This window comes from Myotis nattereri, assembly GCF_964212035.1.
Source record: "Myotis nattereri genome assembly, chromosome: 16".
NCBI lineage: Eukaryota > Metazoa > Chordata > Mammalia > Chiroptera > Vespertilionidae > Myotis > Myotis nattereri.
In genome coordinates, this window is record NC_138091.1 from 51,870,148 (window position 1) to 51,887,076 (window position 16,929).

General features: G+C 52.1%; 1 protein-coding gene across 3 annotated transcripts in view; it reads right to left on the reverse strand.

The window, feature by feature from the left end:
• SLC39A11 (solute carrier family 39 member 11) overlaps window positions 1–16,929 on the reverse strand; it is a 170,484-nt gene that overhangs the window by 98,795 nt on the left and 54,760 nt on the right. For all 3 annotated transcript variants that reach the window (XM_081108745.1, XM_081108746.1, XM_081108744.1), the window contains one exon: window positions 10,761–10,902. In XM_081108745.1, the coding sequence (XP_080964871.1) occupies window positions 10,761–10,902 (142 nt within the window). The remainder of the gene's footprint in view (window positions 1–10,760; window positions 10,903–16,929) is intronic.

The window sequence follows — 16,929 nt, forward strand, 5'->3', positions numbered from 1 at the left end:
CCTACCCCTCCACACCCCGTCGGGGGTGTCCCGGGGGTCTGGGAGCCCCTGGAAACTCTGGATTTCATCCCATCAAGAACCTTATGCATGAAAGACAGTAACTGCCGAGCGGGCACAGGAGACACTGTGCTTAGAACATAAAACGCATCTCTGTGTCTAACACACGGTGCCGAAGAGTCCCCTCGGAGAGAGGCATGCGCTTGATGATCGTCGGCGTGAACCCAGGGAGGGGTGCCACTGAAGTGTCCCTGACTGTGCACACGGAGCTTCCGTGGGGGACCAGGGTGGCGGGAGACGAAGAGAGAGGCCATGACGCAGCCCCCGCAGCCCCTGCTGGCCGGGCTCCGAATCCAGGCTGAGTCGGCTTCCTGTTCTCCCGGTCCACTCGGATGGGATGATCAAAACTCGCCTGGTGCAGCCTTCTGCATTCGGAATTTCAAAGGCGCTTCCGGAGCTCCTCAGCTCCCCAGCGGCAGCCCGGAGCAGCTCATTAGTTCTGGGAGACCTGGCTCAGTGTCATCCTAGCGGTGGCCTGTCCTGTTCCCTCACTTCATGGGAAGCAATCAATCCGCCCGCCAAGGTTTCACTCCGCTCGCCTGATTCTGAAAATCAGCTGAAAACGGGGCTGCTTGATCCAGCCACTAGCAAAACTCGGCTTTGAGGTCTTGGCTGGATCCTGAAAGGTGCCAGCATGGAGCCCCGAGCCTCCGCCCTACAGCCCCTCTCCAGCCGAGACAGGCAGACAGCAGTGAGGGGACAGGTGCGGTGCAATTAGATCCCTCGGGTGGAGCAGTGCTGCAACATAAGGCCCTGCGAGAAAGAAAATTAATATGGCAAATCTTCTTCACACCCTGGCTGCGGGAGACGCGGGAGAGGCAGGTACAATCTGACGCTCGACGGCTATTAGCTCTACATGGGGCTGGATGATAGGCAGGTTGAAGGCGGGTCCCTGAGACACTGAGAGGAAATACTTGAAGGAGAAGCTCATTCTCCATTACAAATCTCAGGGTGTCTGTCTAGACCTGTCACGGGGCTCCACCCCAAATGGATGGCAGGGACCCGAAGAACAGACCGCGTGGGTGAGTTTAATTAGCACTGCAGGTTCGTGGGGTGCCCGTGTGCGAAGCCAACCCAAAGCAAAGGCGGGGAGGAACTTTACCGGGATCTGTTTTTCCAGAAAGAGGGTAATCTACCCACACGAATCTCCATGCAGAGAGGGAAGGAAGGGCTTCTGAAGAGCTCTCTAATCACAGGAACGCTGCGCTGGGGCCGCAAAGGGAACCCCGGGGCCCAAACGACCCCAAGAGAATTCTCCAAGGTCTGTCCATTCACAGGCAGGTCACCTGAGAGAGGTGATGAAGAGGGATGAAGGCACAAAATCAAAGTACTCGGTGCCCAGAGAGACAGCAATATAAAGAGGCAAGTGAGAAAGACCCAGAGAGATAGAGAGACAGAGGAGATGAAACCGGACAAGGGGAGACAGCTTGTGAACCACGCTGAGAAGTCCTGGTGGACTGCGGCAAAGAAGGGGAAAGGTTAGCATGGTAACACCTTCCCCAAAGCACAGGCTGGGTAGCTGAGCCCAGAGACGACGATGACACTTGCAGCCCCTGATGTGATGGCCACACCTGTCACTACTGCTCACCTGAGAGGCTGTGTCTGGAAGCCTGTGTCCAAGCACCCGCTCTCAACTCCAAGGCCTCAGATCAGAACCCACTGCCCCCGATTTTAAGTTCAATGAGCACTTCTCCTACAGGCACGTGGGAGAGGGAATATGGAGCAGAAAGAGCACCCCACACGGCACAGAACAGACATTCTCACCATTCCTATTCAACAGCATATTAGAAGTCTTAGCCAGTGCAATAAGGCAAGAAAAAGAAATACAAGGAAGAAATAAAACTGTCACTATTCATAGACATGACATAGAAAACCCCAAGGAATCTACCAAAAAATTCTTAGAACTAATAAATGACTTTAGCCAGGTTGCAGGATATAAGACTAACACACAAAAATCAAGTACATTTCTGTATATTAGCAATGAACAATTAAGATATATATGCTGAAAACCACAAAACGCTAATAAAAGAAATGAAAGATGACTTAAATAGATATACCATGTTCATGAAATAGAAAACAATATAAGATGTGAAACTTCCCCAAACGGGTTTATAGATTCAATACAATTCCAACCAAAAGCCCAACAGAAATTTTTGTCTATATTAACAAGCTGATCCTAAAATTTGCATATACTAGTTTAAGCAGAGGAATTAGAATAACCAAAACAATTTTTAGAAAGAATAAAATGGGAGGACACACGATACCTGATCTCAAGACTTAAGATAAAGCTATTGTAATTCAGAGAGTGTGATGTTGGTGAAAGGACAGACACCTAACCAATGCAGCAGAATAGAGAGTCCAACGATAGACCAAGTATGGTCCATGATTTGTTTTACAAAAGCACAAGGCAAGCGGATGGAGAAAGGTCAGTGTTGCCAACACACGGTGCTACCGTTGTATGTCCATAGAAAAAAGAACTGAACCTCACACTCCACCTCCCTCCTTATCCAAAAAGAACTCAAAACAGAGGGTTCTGTGTGGGAACAGCAAGGACAGTCAAGACTCACTTGCGAGGTTGTGAGAGCTTTGCGTATATTACAGTGAAACATATAAAATGGAGATGTACAGAATGGGCCATTTGTTTCCCGAGAAGATCTGAATCTCCTTGAGGAAAAGTGTCTCCGAATCGCTTTCATGTGTAGGGCAGGAGCTTCCCTACTGGGAAGAATACTGAGATTGACATGTGTAAAATCTTGCAGCAGCCTGGGGAGGATCAGTGCTGTGAAATCCCGGGAGAGCCTGCAGTGTTAGGAAAGAGAGCAGAGACTTCTGGCCCCCCCACATCTCGTGCACCCTCTTCTGCCATCGACTCCGAACACCTCTGCCTCCCCTACCAGCTCATGATGAGTTTGGGGTAATCAAGAAGTCAGGAGTCCTGAGAGTTAGTTCGTTTGGGGGTAACCAACTGGAAGTGGCTGACACATCCCTTTAACATCTCCAGCTCCCTGATGCTACAACCATCAACATCATGTTTCATTGAGACGACTTCTTTCGTCTGAAGCTACTTGGAGCTATTTTCTTTCTCTGGTCCCCGGAGGGAAAACGCACTAGAGACCAGAAAGCAGAACAAGATACAGGAATGCACACAATGGGAAGAGGACACGGGAGGGTGAACAGCGTGCATGCTGACAAAAGCAGCCCGTGTTGAATGGAGCATATTCCACACTCCTTTTCTCTACGGTAGGATTGTACCAACCCCATCCCAGATGCTAGAGGTGTTGCTGCCAATTACACTGCGCAGGTTCAGACCCCAATTCCTCACCTTCCCCCTCGGCCCACTCCTTCTCCCAGGCTGTCTATCTCAATCAGGGGCATCAATTTCCTCCTCCTTAGGCACTTTCCATATGAGGCAAAAGGAACAAAAGAGAAATCTTGCCTATCCAGTGTTGCTCAGTAGTTGATCATCAACCTATGAACAAGGAGGTCACGGTTTGATTCCTGGTCAGGACACACGTCTGGGTGGCGGGCTTGATCCCCAATCCGGGACGTGTAGGAGGCAGCCGATCAATGATTCTCTCTCATCACTGATGTTTTTATCTCTCTTTCCCTTTCCCTTCCTCTCTGAAATAAAAATATATTTTTTTAAAAATAAGAATTGTGATCTTAAATATTTGAAACCAAAGTACCACCTGTGTTTCTCCACCTTAAAGAAATTCTGCAAAAAATAAATAAATAAATAAATAAAATAACATCTGGGGGAAAAAACAAAACAAAACGATATGAGAAGAGCCCTGATGGCCCGGCCTTGGCAGCAGCCGCCTAAGTCTCTGGGTAATAGCAGCCTGGCAGGAATATCCTACCAGGGGCTGGTACTGCCTGGGCCACTTGCCTGCTCTGTTTCCCCAAAAGCGCATTAAAAAAAACCCCACATTTCCTGGTTTAATAGACTTAGGAACGGAAATGAGTGTGTCAGAACTCTTACAGAGATGATAGAACCTGCTGGCCCAGCAAATGTTAAATTTTGCATAAGGAGACAGGAGCCCTAACTCCTCAGTAGACACGTCATGAATATTTCAAAGAGCCCGCAGCTGCTCCAAAGGCTTCCGATGAATTAAATCGGTGGTAGTTTTTTTCATTACTGCCAGGATTAGCCTCCTCCTGTTTTCTCCCCTTCCTTCACTTGTACATCAGAAACAAATCCCTCCAGACTAACCCAGTCACCCGGTCAGCATATTGGTTGAAAAGTGTCCCCCAACATTCACGTCTACCCAGAACCTCAGAATGTGACCTCACTGGAAAATAGATTCTTTGCAGAAGTAATTAGTTAAGAAGCGCACATATTGGATAGATGGCCCTCAAGCCAATGACTGGTGTCTTTATAAGAAAAAGGAGAGAGAGATTCAGACACAGACACACAGGTAGAAGGACTCAAAGAAAACCAAGTCCTCTGGCCACCTGGTATTCCTCTGGGTCGATGACCCATGGAAAGACAGCTTCCTAAAAAATGGTTTAATGCTGTTATGAACCGTGTTCCCCTCAAACTCTTATGTCCAAGGCCTAATGCCTAGCACCCCAAAATGTAACCATTTGGAGAGACGATCTTTAAAGAGGTAATTAGGTCAAAATGAGGTCTCTTGGGAGCCCTAATCCACTAGGACTGGCCAGAAGAGGGATGGGACATAGGCAGGCAGAGGGAAGACCCGTGAGGACACGGGGAGAAGACAGCCGCCTTCGAGCCAAAGAGGGAGGCCTCAGGAGAAACCGAATCCCGCCAACACCTTGATCTTGGACTTCCAGCCTCCACAGCTGTGAGGAAATAAACGTCTGCTGCATACACCGCCCAGCGTGCGGGGCTTTGTTCGGGGGGCTGTCCCCAACTCAAGGAGGTGTCAGATGGCCTCCAGGCCTGGGCCTCGTGCAAACGCTCCCCAAAACGACTGCCTCCCTGAGACAATCAGGACTCAGAAAAAAAAAAAAAATCCCAGTAATCAAAGGGCAAGGAAAGGGGACACGTGCTGTTTGAGTGCTATTGGCCAGGCGAAAACATAACCCTCTTCAGAAGCAAAAGAATCCATGACATGTATCCACACCATGAAGTTCCCAGGAGCTGGGACGCACTACCAGTCGCTCAAGCCGCCCACGCAGCACACAGCGCCCTGCTCGAGACGGGATTGTGGTACATTTAACACCCATGATGCTAAAGAGCTCCTGGTAATTATCGTTATTGAACACTCTGCTCTTCATCTTTCAGCCAAATATTTTTGTATTAAAATGTGGCACATTTTAACAGCCTCCGTGCTGCTGCCATGTGCTGACAAGCTCGGCTCATTCCCCACCTCTGAATGCAGAAAAGCCCAGGTCACAGAAGGAGGCGGCGAGGCCAGCACCGGCCCATTTCAGTCCCCAGACAACTTCTCTCATTAGGCCAGGAGAAGATTTTAAAATGCCCCCGAACTAACCAGTTACAAGGGGGAGGAGAGAGAGAGCGAGAGCGAGAGCAAGAGAGAGAGAGCGCAGTCTAATTGCTAACCCATATGCCAAAATGCTGAATCTATAAAAATAACTGGAAAATTCATCTGTCATCTTTAGAGATCTTACCGATAAAAAGTCAGAATGACTAACGTCTCAGAGGCTTCCCTAAAGGCACTGTGTTGGAGACCTGGTTATAAAGAAACACACAGCATCTCTCCTAGGAGTTGCATCGGACTCTTGATCAAATTCAAGTTCACTAAACTGTGCGGGATATATCGGTGCCAGAAGGGGCATCTCCTTCCAGGGAGACTTAAAAAGTTAGAAAATACGGAAGAAGAAAACAGTGATGGTCACAGGAGCCCTGGAGCGGCTGCACTAGGTCCTCTGTGGTTTCCTAGGATTGGGCTGTGCCAAGGAACTTAGTGCCAAGGTAACCCAGGGTGGTTGGTCTTACAGAGAGAACAGGATGCCACACCCCTTAGCCTGGCTGCCCCCCACCCCCAGGCCCCACAAGTTCATCCAAACGTAAACCTCCAAAGACCACCGACCAGCATGAAAACCCACCTGCTGGGTCCACCGGGCAGCTGGAGACTGCCCCCCCTCATACCCCCCTCAAAGGCAAACACAAAAGCAGGCGCAGAACGTGGCCAAAGGTGAGTACCTCCTTGGTCCTCAGGTCAAGTCTTTCCCCAGAGGCACCTCGGGGAGGATGTTCAATGGGGAAAATAGGGAGGAATGATTCCAGGCACAAGATGGAAAGAGGATAGTAAGTATGACACCTGCAGAGGAAATGAGGGTGCCTCGGGGAGGGAGAACGACATCCGAGGACACCTGGACTTCGCGGTGGTTCTGAATGGAACAAGCCGGACAGGTGCTGCCCTGCGGGCCGGGGCACGTGGGAACCTGAGTGAGAAAAGGCCAATTCTCTCCACCGCGATCAGTTTCATTTCCACAGGAGGATGCCACCCAGCGTATCAGTAGCATAACCAATAAGGAACTCGAGGTTAGACTCAGACACAAACAAGTGTCGGTAACGGGTTGGCGACGACAGTTTATCCAAATACATAACCCACTAGGTCAGCACCATTTTCATTTGACCAACCATGGTTTCTCACCTGCCAGGCTGTCTAGGATGAATCATGATTGCCAAGTGAATGCTCCGATTATAAAAGAACTAGAGGCCCCGTGCACAAAATTCGTGCATGGGTAGGGTCCCTAGTGGCTGCCGGCTGCCGGCCCAAGCCTTCCTTCGTTCCGCGCCGCCCCCTGGTGGTCAGCGCACGTCATAGCGAGCAAGCGAACTCCTGGTCGGTCAAACTCCTGAGGGGACACTTTGCATACTAGGCTTCTGTATATATAAGTAGGACATTAAGAAAACATTGGGCCCCGGCCGGGTAGCCCAGTTGGTTAGAGCATCATCCCTATACACCAAGGCCGTGGGTTCGACCCCTAGTCAGGGCACATGTAAGAATCAAGCAATGAATGCATAAATAAGTGGAACAACAAATCTCTCTCTCTCTCTCTCTCTCTCTCTCTCTCTCTCTCTCTCCCTTCCTCTCTCAAATCAATAAATAAAACAAATTTAGGGGAACACTGGATTCTAAGCAGAGCTTCTTACAGCTTATGTTCACCTGACTTCAGGGCCCATTCACCTTCCCCCCAACAACCTTTGGAACGGTTTGAGGAAAATAAACAGTCACTTCACAACTAAATAATTGCCTAAATTAAATCCACCTCTTTCTCTGCTGGAAAAATAATGCCGACTCCTGTTCTTTCCACATTTCTACAGAATTGCAGACAATCCTCCATCTGCTGTGCTAATGGATCAATGAACAAAAGCCCTCCCTCTTGAGGAGCTTCTACTGCCTCTCTCAAGACAAACACACTGAAATAGGACAGTTAATTAGAGAAAGAATGGACTGATTCACCGTTCGCTCCCCTGCTGAGCCAAGGGAGTGCTAGTGAGAAAGACAACGTCCAACTGGGCAGCTGAATGGGGGGGGGGGGGGGGCAGACAGAGTGTAGCTCGAGACCTAGACGAATACGGGCCCATGTGCTGGAAGTCACGGAACTCTGCCTTCACATTTTTTAGAAAATAGTTTTTACTGATTTCTTTTAGAGAGAGAGGAAGGGAGAGGGATAGAGAGAAGCACTGATGAGAGAGAAACGTCATCAATCGGCTGCCTTCTGCACACCCTGTACCAGAGATCGAGCTCACAACCTGGGCATGTGCCCTGGCTGGGGAGCCCACAGGGGACCTTCTGGTTCATAAGTCAACGCTCAACCATTGAGCAAAACCAACCAGACCACATTTATTTATTTATTGGGGGTGGGGGAGGGAGAATACCATAAAATGTCAAGGGGTTCATCCTTTGGTGCCCGTCCATGGACCCCAGGTGTACAGAACCCCTGGCCTCACTTCTAGAATTTACTGCACAATGTCACTGCCCAGAGAGGTACATCTAAAAATGCTCTGTGACACATTCTTTGTAAGAGCCAATGATTGGAAACAACCTAAAGGGCCCTTGAGGGGAGACCCAATTAGGTAAGATCCCGGCCAGTAACAAGATCTTAATGGGATGAATTGATGAGTGTCCCAGAAAACAAAGACCGCAGCGGAAAACACAAGGTCCGGACCAAGGGGCCGAGCAGGACCGTAACACAGAGTATTCCTGGGAGGATATAAACGAAACTGGAAACGTGTCTGTGCCTGAGATGGGAGCCTGGACCACAAGGAATGTGAAGCTGGAAGAAACACTACTTTTTAATTTTTAATCTAGGTTATTACTTTTTTAATTAAAAAAACTGGTTGGAGATAGATGAATAGTCGAAGGGAGCGAGATGGAGAAGGGGACAGAGAGAGAGGTGGGCGAGGGGGAGAGAGAAGAGAAGAAAGGAGAGAGGAGAGGAAGGAGAGACTGATGGTTTTAGAAGGACTTCTGGTCTAGCTAAGTCCCAGAATAGCCCCAGCCTTGAGAACAGTGGATAATGTGAGACGTTTGGCACAGAGACATAAAGAGGCAAATATCTCGTAAAAGCTGCTCCTGGCTCGGGCGGCTGCCGGGCTGAGAGCAGCTGGGCCTTCTCTCCCACGGCCCACGGCGTGGGGCTCTGCGGGCTTTTCCTCCTGCCGAGCCGATCCTGGGCCATAACGGCAACGCCAATATTATTTTTTAAAGGCTCCTGTTGTTCACTAAACACCCATTAAACCAATCTCCTTGCCCATTTACAGCGAGCTTAAGGGCAAATCCAGATGGCACACATAATGCACACTCGGGCCTGAGCTGCAGGAGGCCGGTCATCAAACAGCCATTATCCAGCTTAGAGGCCTCCACTGCCTGACACCCCCGCGTGTGTCCAGGTGAGAAGAGACCTTTCCAGAGATGGCTGGGCTCGCTCCCTCTTGGCAAACCATCTTCGAACTCCCCCCCCATCTTTTCCGCCCCCAGCCACCCCCAGCTCCAGGGCTGCATTTGATTTTGTATCCAAACAGTTAGCAACAGCAGCTGAGGGTTGCCTGGTAACCTGGGAAGGCGCTTTGTCTAGGTGTCCCTGAGCAGAGGGCAGACTGCCTGGCCCTCCCACACGACCCTGGTGGCCACGCCGATCCCGCAGTCCCAGGAAACACTCCTGCAGAGCCAGCTCCCACCGGCCCTCTATTCCTACGGCGCCCGGAAAGGGTCTGTGGGAGGGATACCCGTTTACCTATTCTGATGGCCAGGCATTCCCCCTATGGCCTTCGGATAAAGAAAAACAAAAGGAACAGAACACAATCTATTGGCTGAGTTTTTCATCCTCGGGAAGGCTCGGAACCAGGGCCGGAGCCTCCCAGGGCGCACACAGGATGGCTACCCGGTACGGCCGCTGAGGAGGGACAGGAAGCCCCCGGGCCCTGGGTTCCCACCACTCGCCGTGAAAAACGCACGCTTGCCTGGAGCCCGCTGGCCCGTCTGTCACCAGACGGTTCTGGGTGCAGCGGACGGCACCCAAGTCGCTCTGATCGGAGCCTGAAAGCACGTGTGATGGGAGGCGGGGCAGGTTCCTCATGCTGAGCCTCTCTTACTTGAGCGCCCGTGAGAGGAATTTTTATTTCCTGGTTATATCCCGCGTGAGAAGTGGTGGGAGGCAGTGAGGATCGGCCCACGAGGAGAACATGCTCCAGTTCTCCATGAATAATTCATGCAGGACGCAAACGGAACGCAGATCCGTGAGGACTGGCTGTGGCATCGCTGTAACTTTTGTGCACGCGGCCTGTCCCCGAGGTTTAGAGGTCGCCCGAGCCTGCACATGATGAAAACGCCACATCGCAATGACTGCACGGAAAGGGGGAAAGACCTTTCTCCCCGAAGCCCCTAGTGTGCAGACGTGCCCGGTCACCCAGCTGCTCCTCCCTAGTCCACTCCGGGGAACCCCGTGCAGGGGAGGCGCCCATTCCCAGCATCATCTGCATGGTTTCAAGTCCTGAGTCCACGGTCCACGAGAGAGTGAGGAGGGCAAGGGACGCCTGGGGCCTACAGGTTAAACGCGGGACTTAAATTCAAAGGGAAAGAAAGGCACCCACCTCTCCTCATGCTAACTGGCCCTTAAATTAGCCAAATGCCCTGAGTATGCGATGACTGCGCACCGTAGGGGTGGAGGTGGGGGTGGGGTGGGTCTCACACCGAGCCTGGAAAGCAATGCCACCTTCCTAGCTCACCTGCCACTCTCGCTCAGTGGGCCGCGGCCAGTCTCCCCCCCACCCTCACCCCCAGGAGACTCGGGAGCAGCTGTGTGACTCCCCTCAGGGGAAGCACGCCCTCCAACCAGAGGCATGACTGGCTCTACAACACTGAATCGGTGAGAGGAACGGCCATTCCCCCGACGAATCGGAAAGAGGAAAGTCACATACCCGGGAAGGATCACTCAGGGTCCGTCCGAGAGCGGGAGACACAGGGACAAATGCCCACACGCTCTAACCCAAACCAGCCCGGTCCCACCCGAGGGGTCCTTGTCCGCTGTCCCAGCTGGAAAGACAACCAAAAGGCACGGTGACCTCCCGTGCAGCAAGCAGGTGGTTTGGAGAATAAGTGAGACAGGAAGGCCGGGGCCGATGCCGGTCAGGCCCTGTGCATGGTGGGGTGAGTTCCGTGGAGGCGTGGGCCCGAGGCCCTGGCACTTCCCGCCATCCTCCTGCCCCCAGGCCCCGGTCTGCCCTGCCTCGCTCAGCCAGGGGTCTGCAGCGGGGAGCTTGCCTGGAAGGGGCCCCGCGCCCCCGATCCGGATGGACAGTTCGCTGGCAGGGAGGAGCAGCCGGGGACTCTCGGCATCAGACTTCTTCATCCACGCGGGGTCCAAGTTCAGGGCCAGGGCCGTGTGGGGGTCTTCCGCCGCGCCCTGAAACAAGAAGCAGTCGCTGTGACACCGCTCCGAGCTTCATTCCCCACACCCCTCCCGCTCAGAGCCGCCCGGCAGCCCGCCGATCTCCACTGACGGCGCAGGGCCACCGGGTCAGGCCCCGGGCCAGACCCAGCTGTCGGCAGGTGGGGTCATTAGGAGGAGGACGAGCTTTCTGGTTGTAGAACTTTTGGGGTGACAGAAGCAGGATGTGAGGGGTCCATGCCGACCCTAGAAAGGGGCAGTACACAGCGAAATCCCAGCCCACCGGGTAAAGGGCGCTCAGCCCAGGCTCTGTCCAGGAAGCCCATTGGGCGGCCTCGCTTAGATGGCAGCATGGTCACCACTTTCCAGACGTTCGCCATCCTCACGTTTCTCACACGCTCAGAGGGGAAAGCGGTCCGAACTACAGCCCTGGCAGGAGGGGAACGGAGGGCACCGCGGGGTGCCGGCCTCTGAGAGGCGAGTCCGTGGCCAAGAGCAACCACGTCACCCTGATGTTTTGTCCGTCACCAACTAATCCGACTGTTTGTGCATCAACCAGGCAAAGTCCGCATTTCAGTCCCCACATTTACTCAACGAATACTGACCACCACTTCTGTGGATACTTGGCGAACAAAACAAGACCAAGTCCCAGCTCTTAGGTTCCAGTTAAGAGCAAACAGATGGCCCTGGCCAGGTGGCTCAGTTGGTTAGAGCATCGTCGCTATAGGCCAAGGTTGCAGGTTCGATCCCTGGTCAGGGCACATACAAGAAGTAATCAATGAATGTGTCAAAAAGTGCGACAATAAATCCATCTCTCTCTCTCACTCAAATCAATAAATAAAAAATAAAAGAAGAGCAAACAGATGAATCCACAATGAGCTTCTACTCCCACAGCATCAGCCGGAACCCCCCGGCCCTGCTGACAGCTTACAAATGCACAGGATCTTGAGGGGAGTGAGGAAGAGGGGTGACCCCACCAACACACATACCTCCGCTTTCACCCAAACAGAAGGCAAGTGCAATCATCTCGATGAGCTTACAAACAGTAGATATTTATTGAAAACCAGGCAATAATAGCTCCAAACAAACCGAAGTTTCCCTTTAAAAACATGTCTACTATGGGAGAGGAGGGGGTTGCTGATCCAGTCCCTGGGTGCAGCCATTCATGAGCGAACGCTGGAACCGTTTTCTCGGGTAAGTTTCTTTCATAACAGAATCTCACAAAAATGATGCTCGGCCGTGTCTTACACACACACACACACACACACACACACACAGGGATCAGAAAGAGAATCGAGTGATTCAGACATTTTATTTTATCCTTTTTTTCCAATGAAATGTTACCAACGAAAACATCAACCCTTCCGTCTACATCTTCTCCTTCATCCCACACATCGACATCACCCCCATCGTTTATTTGCAACGTCCACTGTAATGCATAGAAGGGTGCCGACACCTCACTTAAGTTTGTTTTAAGGGGGTGGGGGGGAGCCTCGTAGCTCCGGGTCCTTCTGTGGAATCCTAGGGGCTGCAGGCTGTCACCTGCTCTGTCCCCGGGAGAAGCACAAAGGGACAGCCTGCCACACCGTGCGACACTCAAGGCCGACGCTACAGATGGACGGAATCCTGGGGACAGAAGGGACGTGAGGAAGGCCGGTCTCCCCCTGCAGGCCCCCCTCTCCCCACGAAGTGACAGCTGGCGCCGGGGCCATGTGCCACAGAGCCACAGCTCTTTGTTTATGGGTTTAATTATTTCTAATCCTACATCTCATGCTGACATCGGAGGGATCGCGGCGGCAATAAAAGACGTGACTCTGGGGGGTGGGGGGGGGGGGGTGTCAGCTGACCTTGCTGTGCCTTCCTTCTGTTTAGAAGGTGATGGATGCCTGGCTGGGAGGAGGCTGCGGGAAGGGAACCACTTCGTTACGGCGAGGCGAGGCCAGCGGCACAAATGCGCACAAGGCTGCTTATGAAAAAGCGGCCTGGAGAGATACTGTTCTGATTGAGAACAGTGGTTTCCACAGGGCGACTTTGCCCCCATCCCGCCACCACCTGGGGGCATTTGGCAATGGGCATCTTTGTATGTGGGGGACGGAGAGAGGGGTGGGGCTGGCACCCTACAGGGCACAAGGCCAGCCCCACAACAAATGACCCGGCCAAGCGTCAACAGTGCTGAAGTTGAGAAGGATTTAGGATGCTCAGGTACCCAAAGCCCCCTGGTTACTAGTAACCCTGGCCACCCACAGACCCTCTTTTTACTATAAGGATAAGATGTTTGCCACTTCCTCCAGGAAGCCTGCCTGCCTGCCTGTGTTTGGAAAACTCTTAGTAAGCATCAGAACCAGGCCAGGGCAAACATGCGACTAATGCAAGCTTTCCTGACTTTCCCTGCAGCCCTGAGAGCCTGTGTGGCTGCCCCTCAGCCGGGCAATGAGTCACTTTCTGCCCCTACTCCCACCCCCACCCTATGGGTTGAGGTGGGCTCCTAGGGCTTTAGATGGTTCAGGGTGGCTGAGTCACCTTGCAGCTCCAAATGTCAAAGTGCCAAATGTACAGGCTCCTTCCCATGCTATAGGTCTCCAGGTCCTGCACCACACCCTCCCCCACCCACCTCTACCCACTCCTCCCCCTACCCTCCTCCCCCACCCACCTCCACCCTAAAGGAAGGGGCTGCTGGAACTTGAGATCACTGCCCTCTTGTGACAGTTATCATCATCATCATCATCATCATCATCATCATTGATGGTTTGGGGCAAGTCCCTGGGGCTCAGAAAAAACAGAAATTTCCACCTACTCAGGAAAGGCCGTGCAGAGGGGCAGGAGCTAGAGGATAAACAGCACCTTCCAGAAGGAAAGAGAGGGAGTGGAGAGAAGGAAAGACGGAGGAAATGAAATGAGGGGGGTGGGGGGTGGAAAAGGGGCCCAGGAATATGCCTTCTGGGAAACCAGAGAGGCTTCCGGAAACGACAGGCACACCTCCCTCCGGAAACCAAGTCCGGCGCTTTCACGCAGATTTGCTGTCCCAGGCACGAGGGAGATGGCGGCTGGTCACTGAGGTTTCCACAGTCAAGAAAGGAGAAGCCTGGGGCATAACCGACAGGACGCGGTCACGTCCAGGTCTACTGTGCCCAAGGCCAGCCCCTCGCAAAGCACAACTGGGTAAGTGCCATTAGGTGCCAAAGCCCTGGCGGCCCCTACCCCCAAAAGTCATACCAGCACCCCCAAATGTCAAGGCGAGCAGCCGACGCCTTCGCTCTGAGTTCCAGCAGCCACCCTCTATGTGTCCACCTGTCCCTGCCGCTCCCCACGCTGGGATGTGTCACTGCGCTCAGGGGAAGCACGGCCGTCCACCCTCTCGTGGACTGTGGTACGCCTGGCTCTCACCGGCCCCACGCACACCTCTTGTCATGTCATGCGGGCTGGAACTGTGCAATGGCGCCGAGCCTCCCCGGCCCCATGGCAGGTGATCTATTTAATTGAGGCCTGTCAGCGGGTCAGAACTCCCTGATGACAGGCCGAGGGAAAGGGCAGAGAGTTAATTGTGTTCCCTGCCAGCCACGGCTAAAGCCAGGCCCGAGTTACACCCCAGCGGAGGAGGGAAGAAGGATCTAAAGACAAGCCACCACCCGCCCTTAGGGACACTGAGGCTGCGCGAGGGCCTGGCGCTCTGCGGGCTCCACCTCCCTCCTCCATCCCCCACCAGCCTCCCGCGTCCCTCACCATCCCCACTTAACCCAGACACATGAGGTGACATTAAATAATTGATGCTGTTTTTATTACTGAGAGGTGGCAATAATAATGACATCCGTAACAATCTTAAAGTATTCCACATAATGGAAAAAAACCTAAATGTCCCCCCTTATCACCAGCCCGAATATGGATGAAGCTGACATAACATGTGACCATCTCTCAGGCAGCGGCCTGCTGCCCAAGGCCAGGCTGGCTCAGGGGGGCAGGGACCGGCCTCAGAGCAAACAGGAACACAGGGTGGCAGAGACTCTGAGGCAGCGGGTACAACCCTGCCTCGGGCTCCAACAGCAGGTCATTGCCGTCCTCCTGGTCTCGGTTTGCCTACATGTTCAGGGTCATGGATCACAGCAAAGAAGCCCAAAGACAAGGAGGATGTCCGTTCAAAGTAAGAGGTCCCTACTGGTTTCTGGGGCACTCAGATTGCACCTCTAACTCCGTGGGAGGCCCTGTCCCTACAACAAAATGACACCCAGTCAGTGGCCAGCAGGCATGTTCTCAAGCTTCTCATTTTCTATACTCGATGCTTCTGAAATCCTGGCTGAAGAAGCCCAAGCTCCCTCCTCCAAGCAGCCTTCCTAGATAAACCCAGCCTTGTCTGGATGACATATGCCTCCTCTCTGTGCTGCCCTGACATCCCACACGCGCTGCTCTCGTAACATTTGCAAAACTGCACAGTAAACTTTCCGTTTCCTTGGCTCATGACATCCTTAAAGCAGGAGCTGCGTCTTCCAGCTCTACTGTCAGGCCCAGCACAGTGTCAGTGGTCAATAACCAAACTGACTGACTGGCATGAACAATATCACATCTCCAAAACGATGTACAACAAGCATGTCAAACTCGTGGCCCGCAGGCCGCATGCGGCCCACAACAAATAATTTTGCAGCCCAGTTAATGTAACAGTATGTAAGAAACGTTTTAATAAAAATTTTAATAACTTAATTTTTACAATATCCTGTTATACATAATTATTAATAATGAACTAAAATGTTAACTAATGACTGATTACTATAATCGTGTTGCATTCATTTCCCATACACACCTAACGCGCAGGCGCACCATTTCTCACCACTAATACTAGCAGCGAATATTTTAGCAGCCGACTGCCATGTCGTTAGTCTTGTACTGACTTGTTTGGTGCGCTCAACAGGAAATATTTCACTTTCGGAGAACAAGAAAAATAGGTTTATTTGCATTATGCTTATTAATTTGTGCAGTTATTCAGTGTCTGGTAAGTTAATGTTCAAGAGAAAATATTAATTTTTACTGAAATGTTCTATTATTTTATGTTAACGGTGACTCATTTATTTCAGCCCTTTGTATTCAGCATGTTTCTATCGAATAAACCTACGTTTCTATGAAAATTGAAGCTTTTGATTTTTTGTTTACTTGGCCCGTGTTAGCCTTTGAGTTTGACATGCTTGCTGTACAAGATAAAAAACAAAGACCCAGGTAAGCATACACCATGGTTAGGCCTTGAGAAAGAAGGAAAGAGAGATTAGTGCAGAGCGGGAGAGAAAAGGCTTTAAAAGTATGAAAGACTCCTGGGGCTGGATGGTCTAGGATGGCACGTGCTCTGGCAGCCGGCGGGCTGTGGACGAGCGCTGGCTGACTTGTGGCTGGGAAACTGGGATTCCTCTCCATGGGGCCCGTCATCCTCCCGCAGGTGAGGCTGGGCTCATTCGTGGGGTAAACCAGGCTTTTGCGGGCAGCGAGAGAAGGCAACATCAAAGTGCTGTTCAAATCTCTGTGTGCATCACACTCTCTACCACCCCACGGACCTCTGTGGTCCATGGCCAACGAGAGTGATGGGGCGATACATCAGTCAACTGTGCCTCTTGCTGGGAGGACCCGATGTCACCAGAGTGTGAATGACAGCCGGGGAGGGATCTGGGGCCATTCCTGCAAAGGTCTGCAGCACATCCGCACATCATGCCTGGTGGCGCGTGAAGTATCAGGGAGCCCCCCAACGCCGTGTGGTCCTCCATGGATTAGCCTGCGAATGGCTGCTCTGGATCAAACCCACAAACTCAACCTCCTCCGCCTGAAGCAGCGCTTCTCCAATGGGGACTCAGGGACCCATTCGCAGTGGTCTGAAAGTTTTATATAAAAAATTTTAATTTTGTATTTCTAGGTAAATGAGCATCTAAAGGAAAAAAACAATACCAGCTCAGCCGGGTATGGCTTAGTGGCTGAATGTCGCGACCTATGAACCAGGAGGTTACGGGTTCCATTTCCGATCAGGACACATGCCAGGGTTGCGGGCTCTAACTCCAGTAGGGGGTGCTCAAGAGG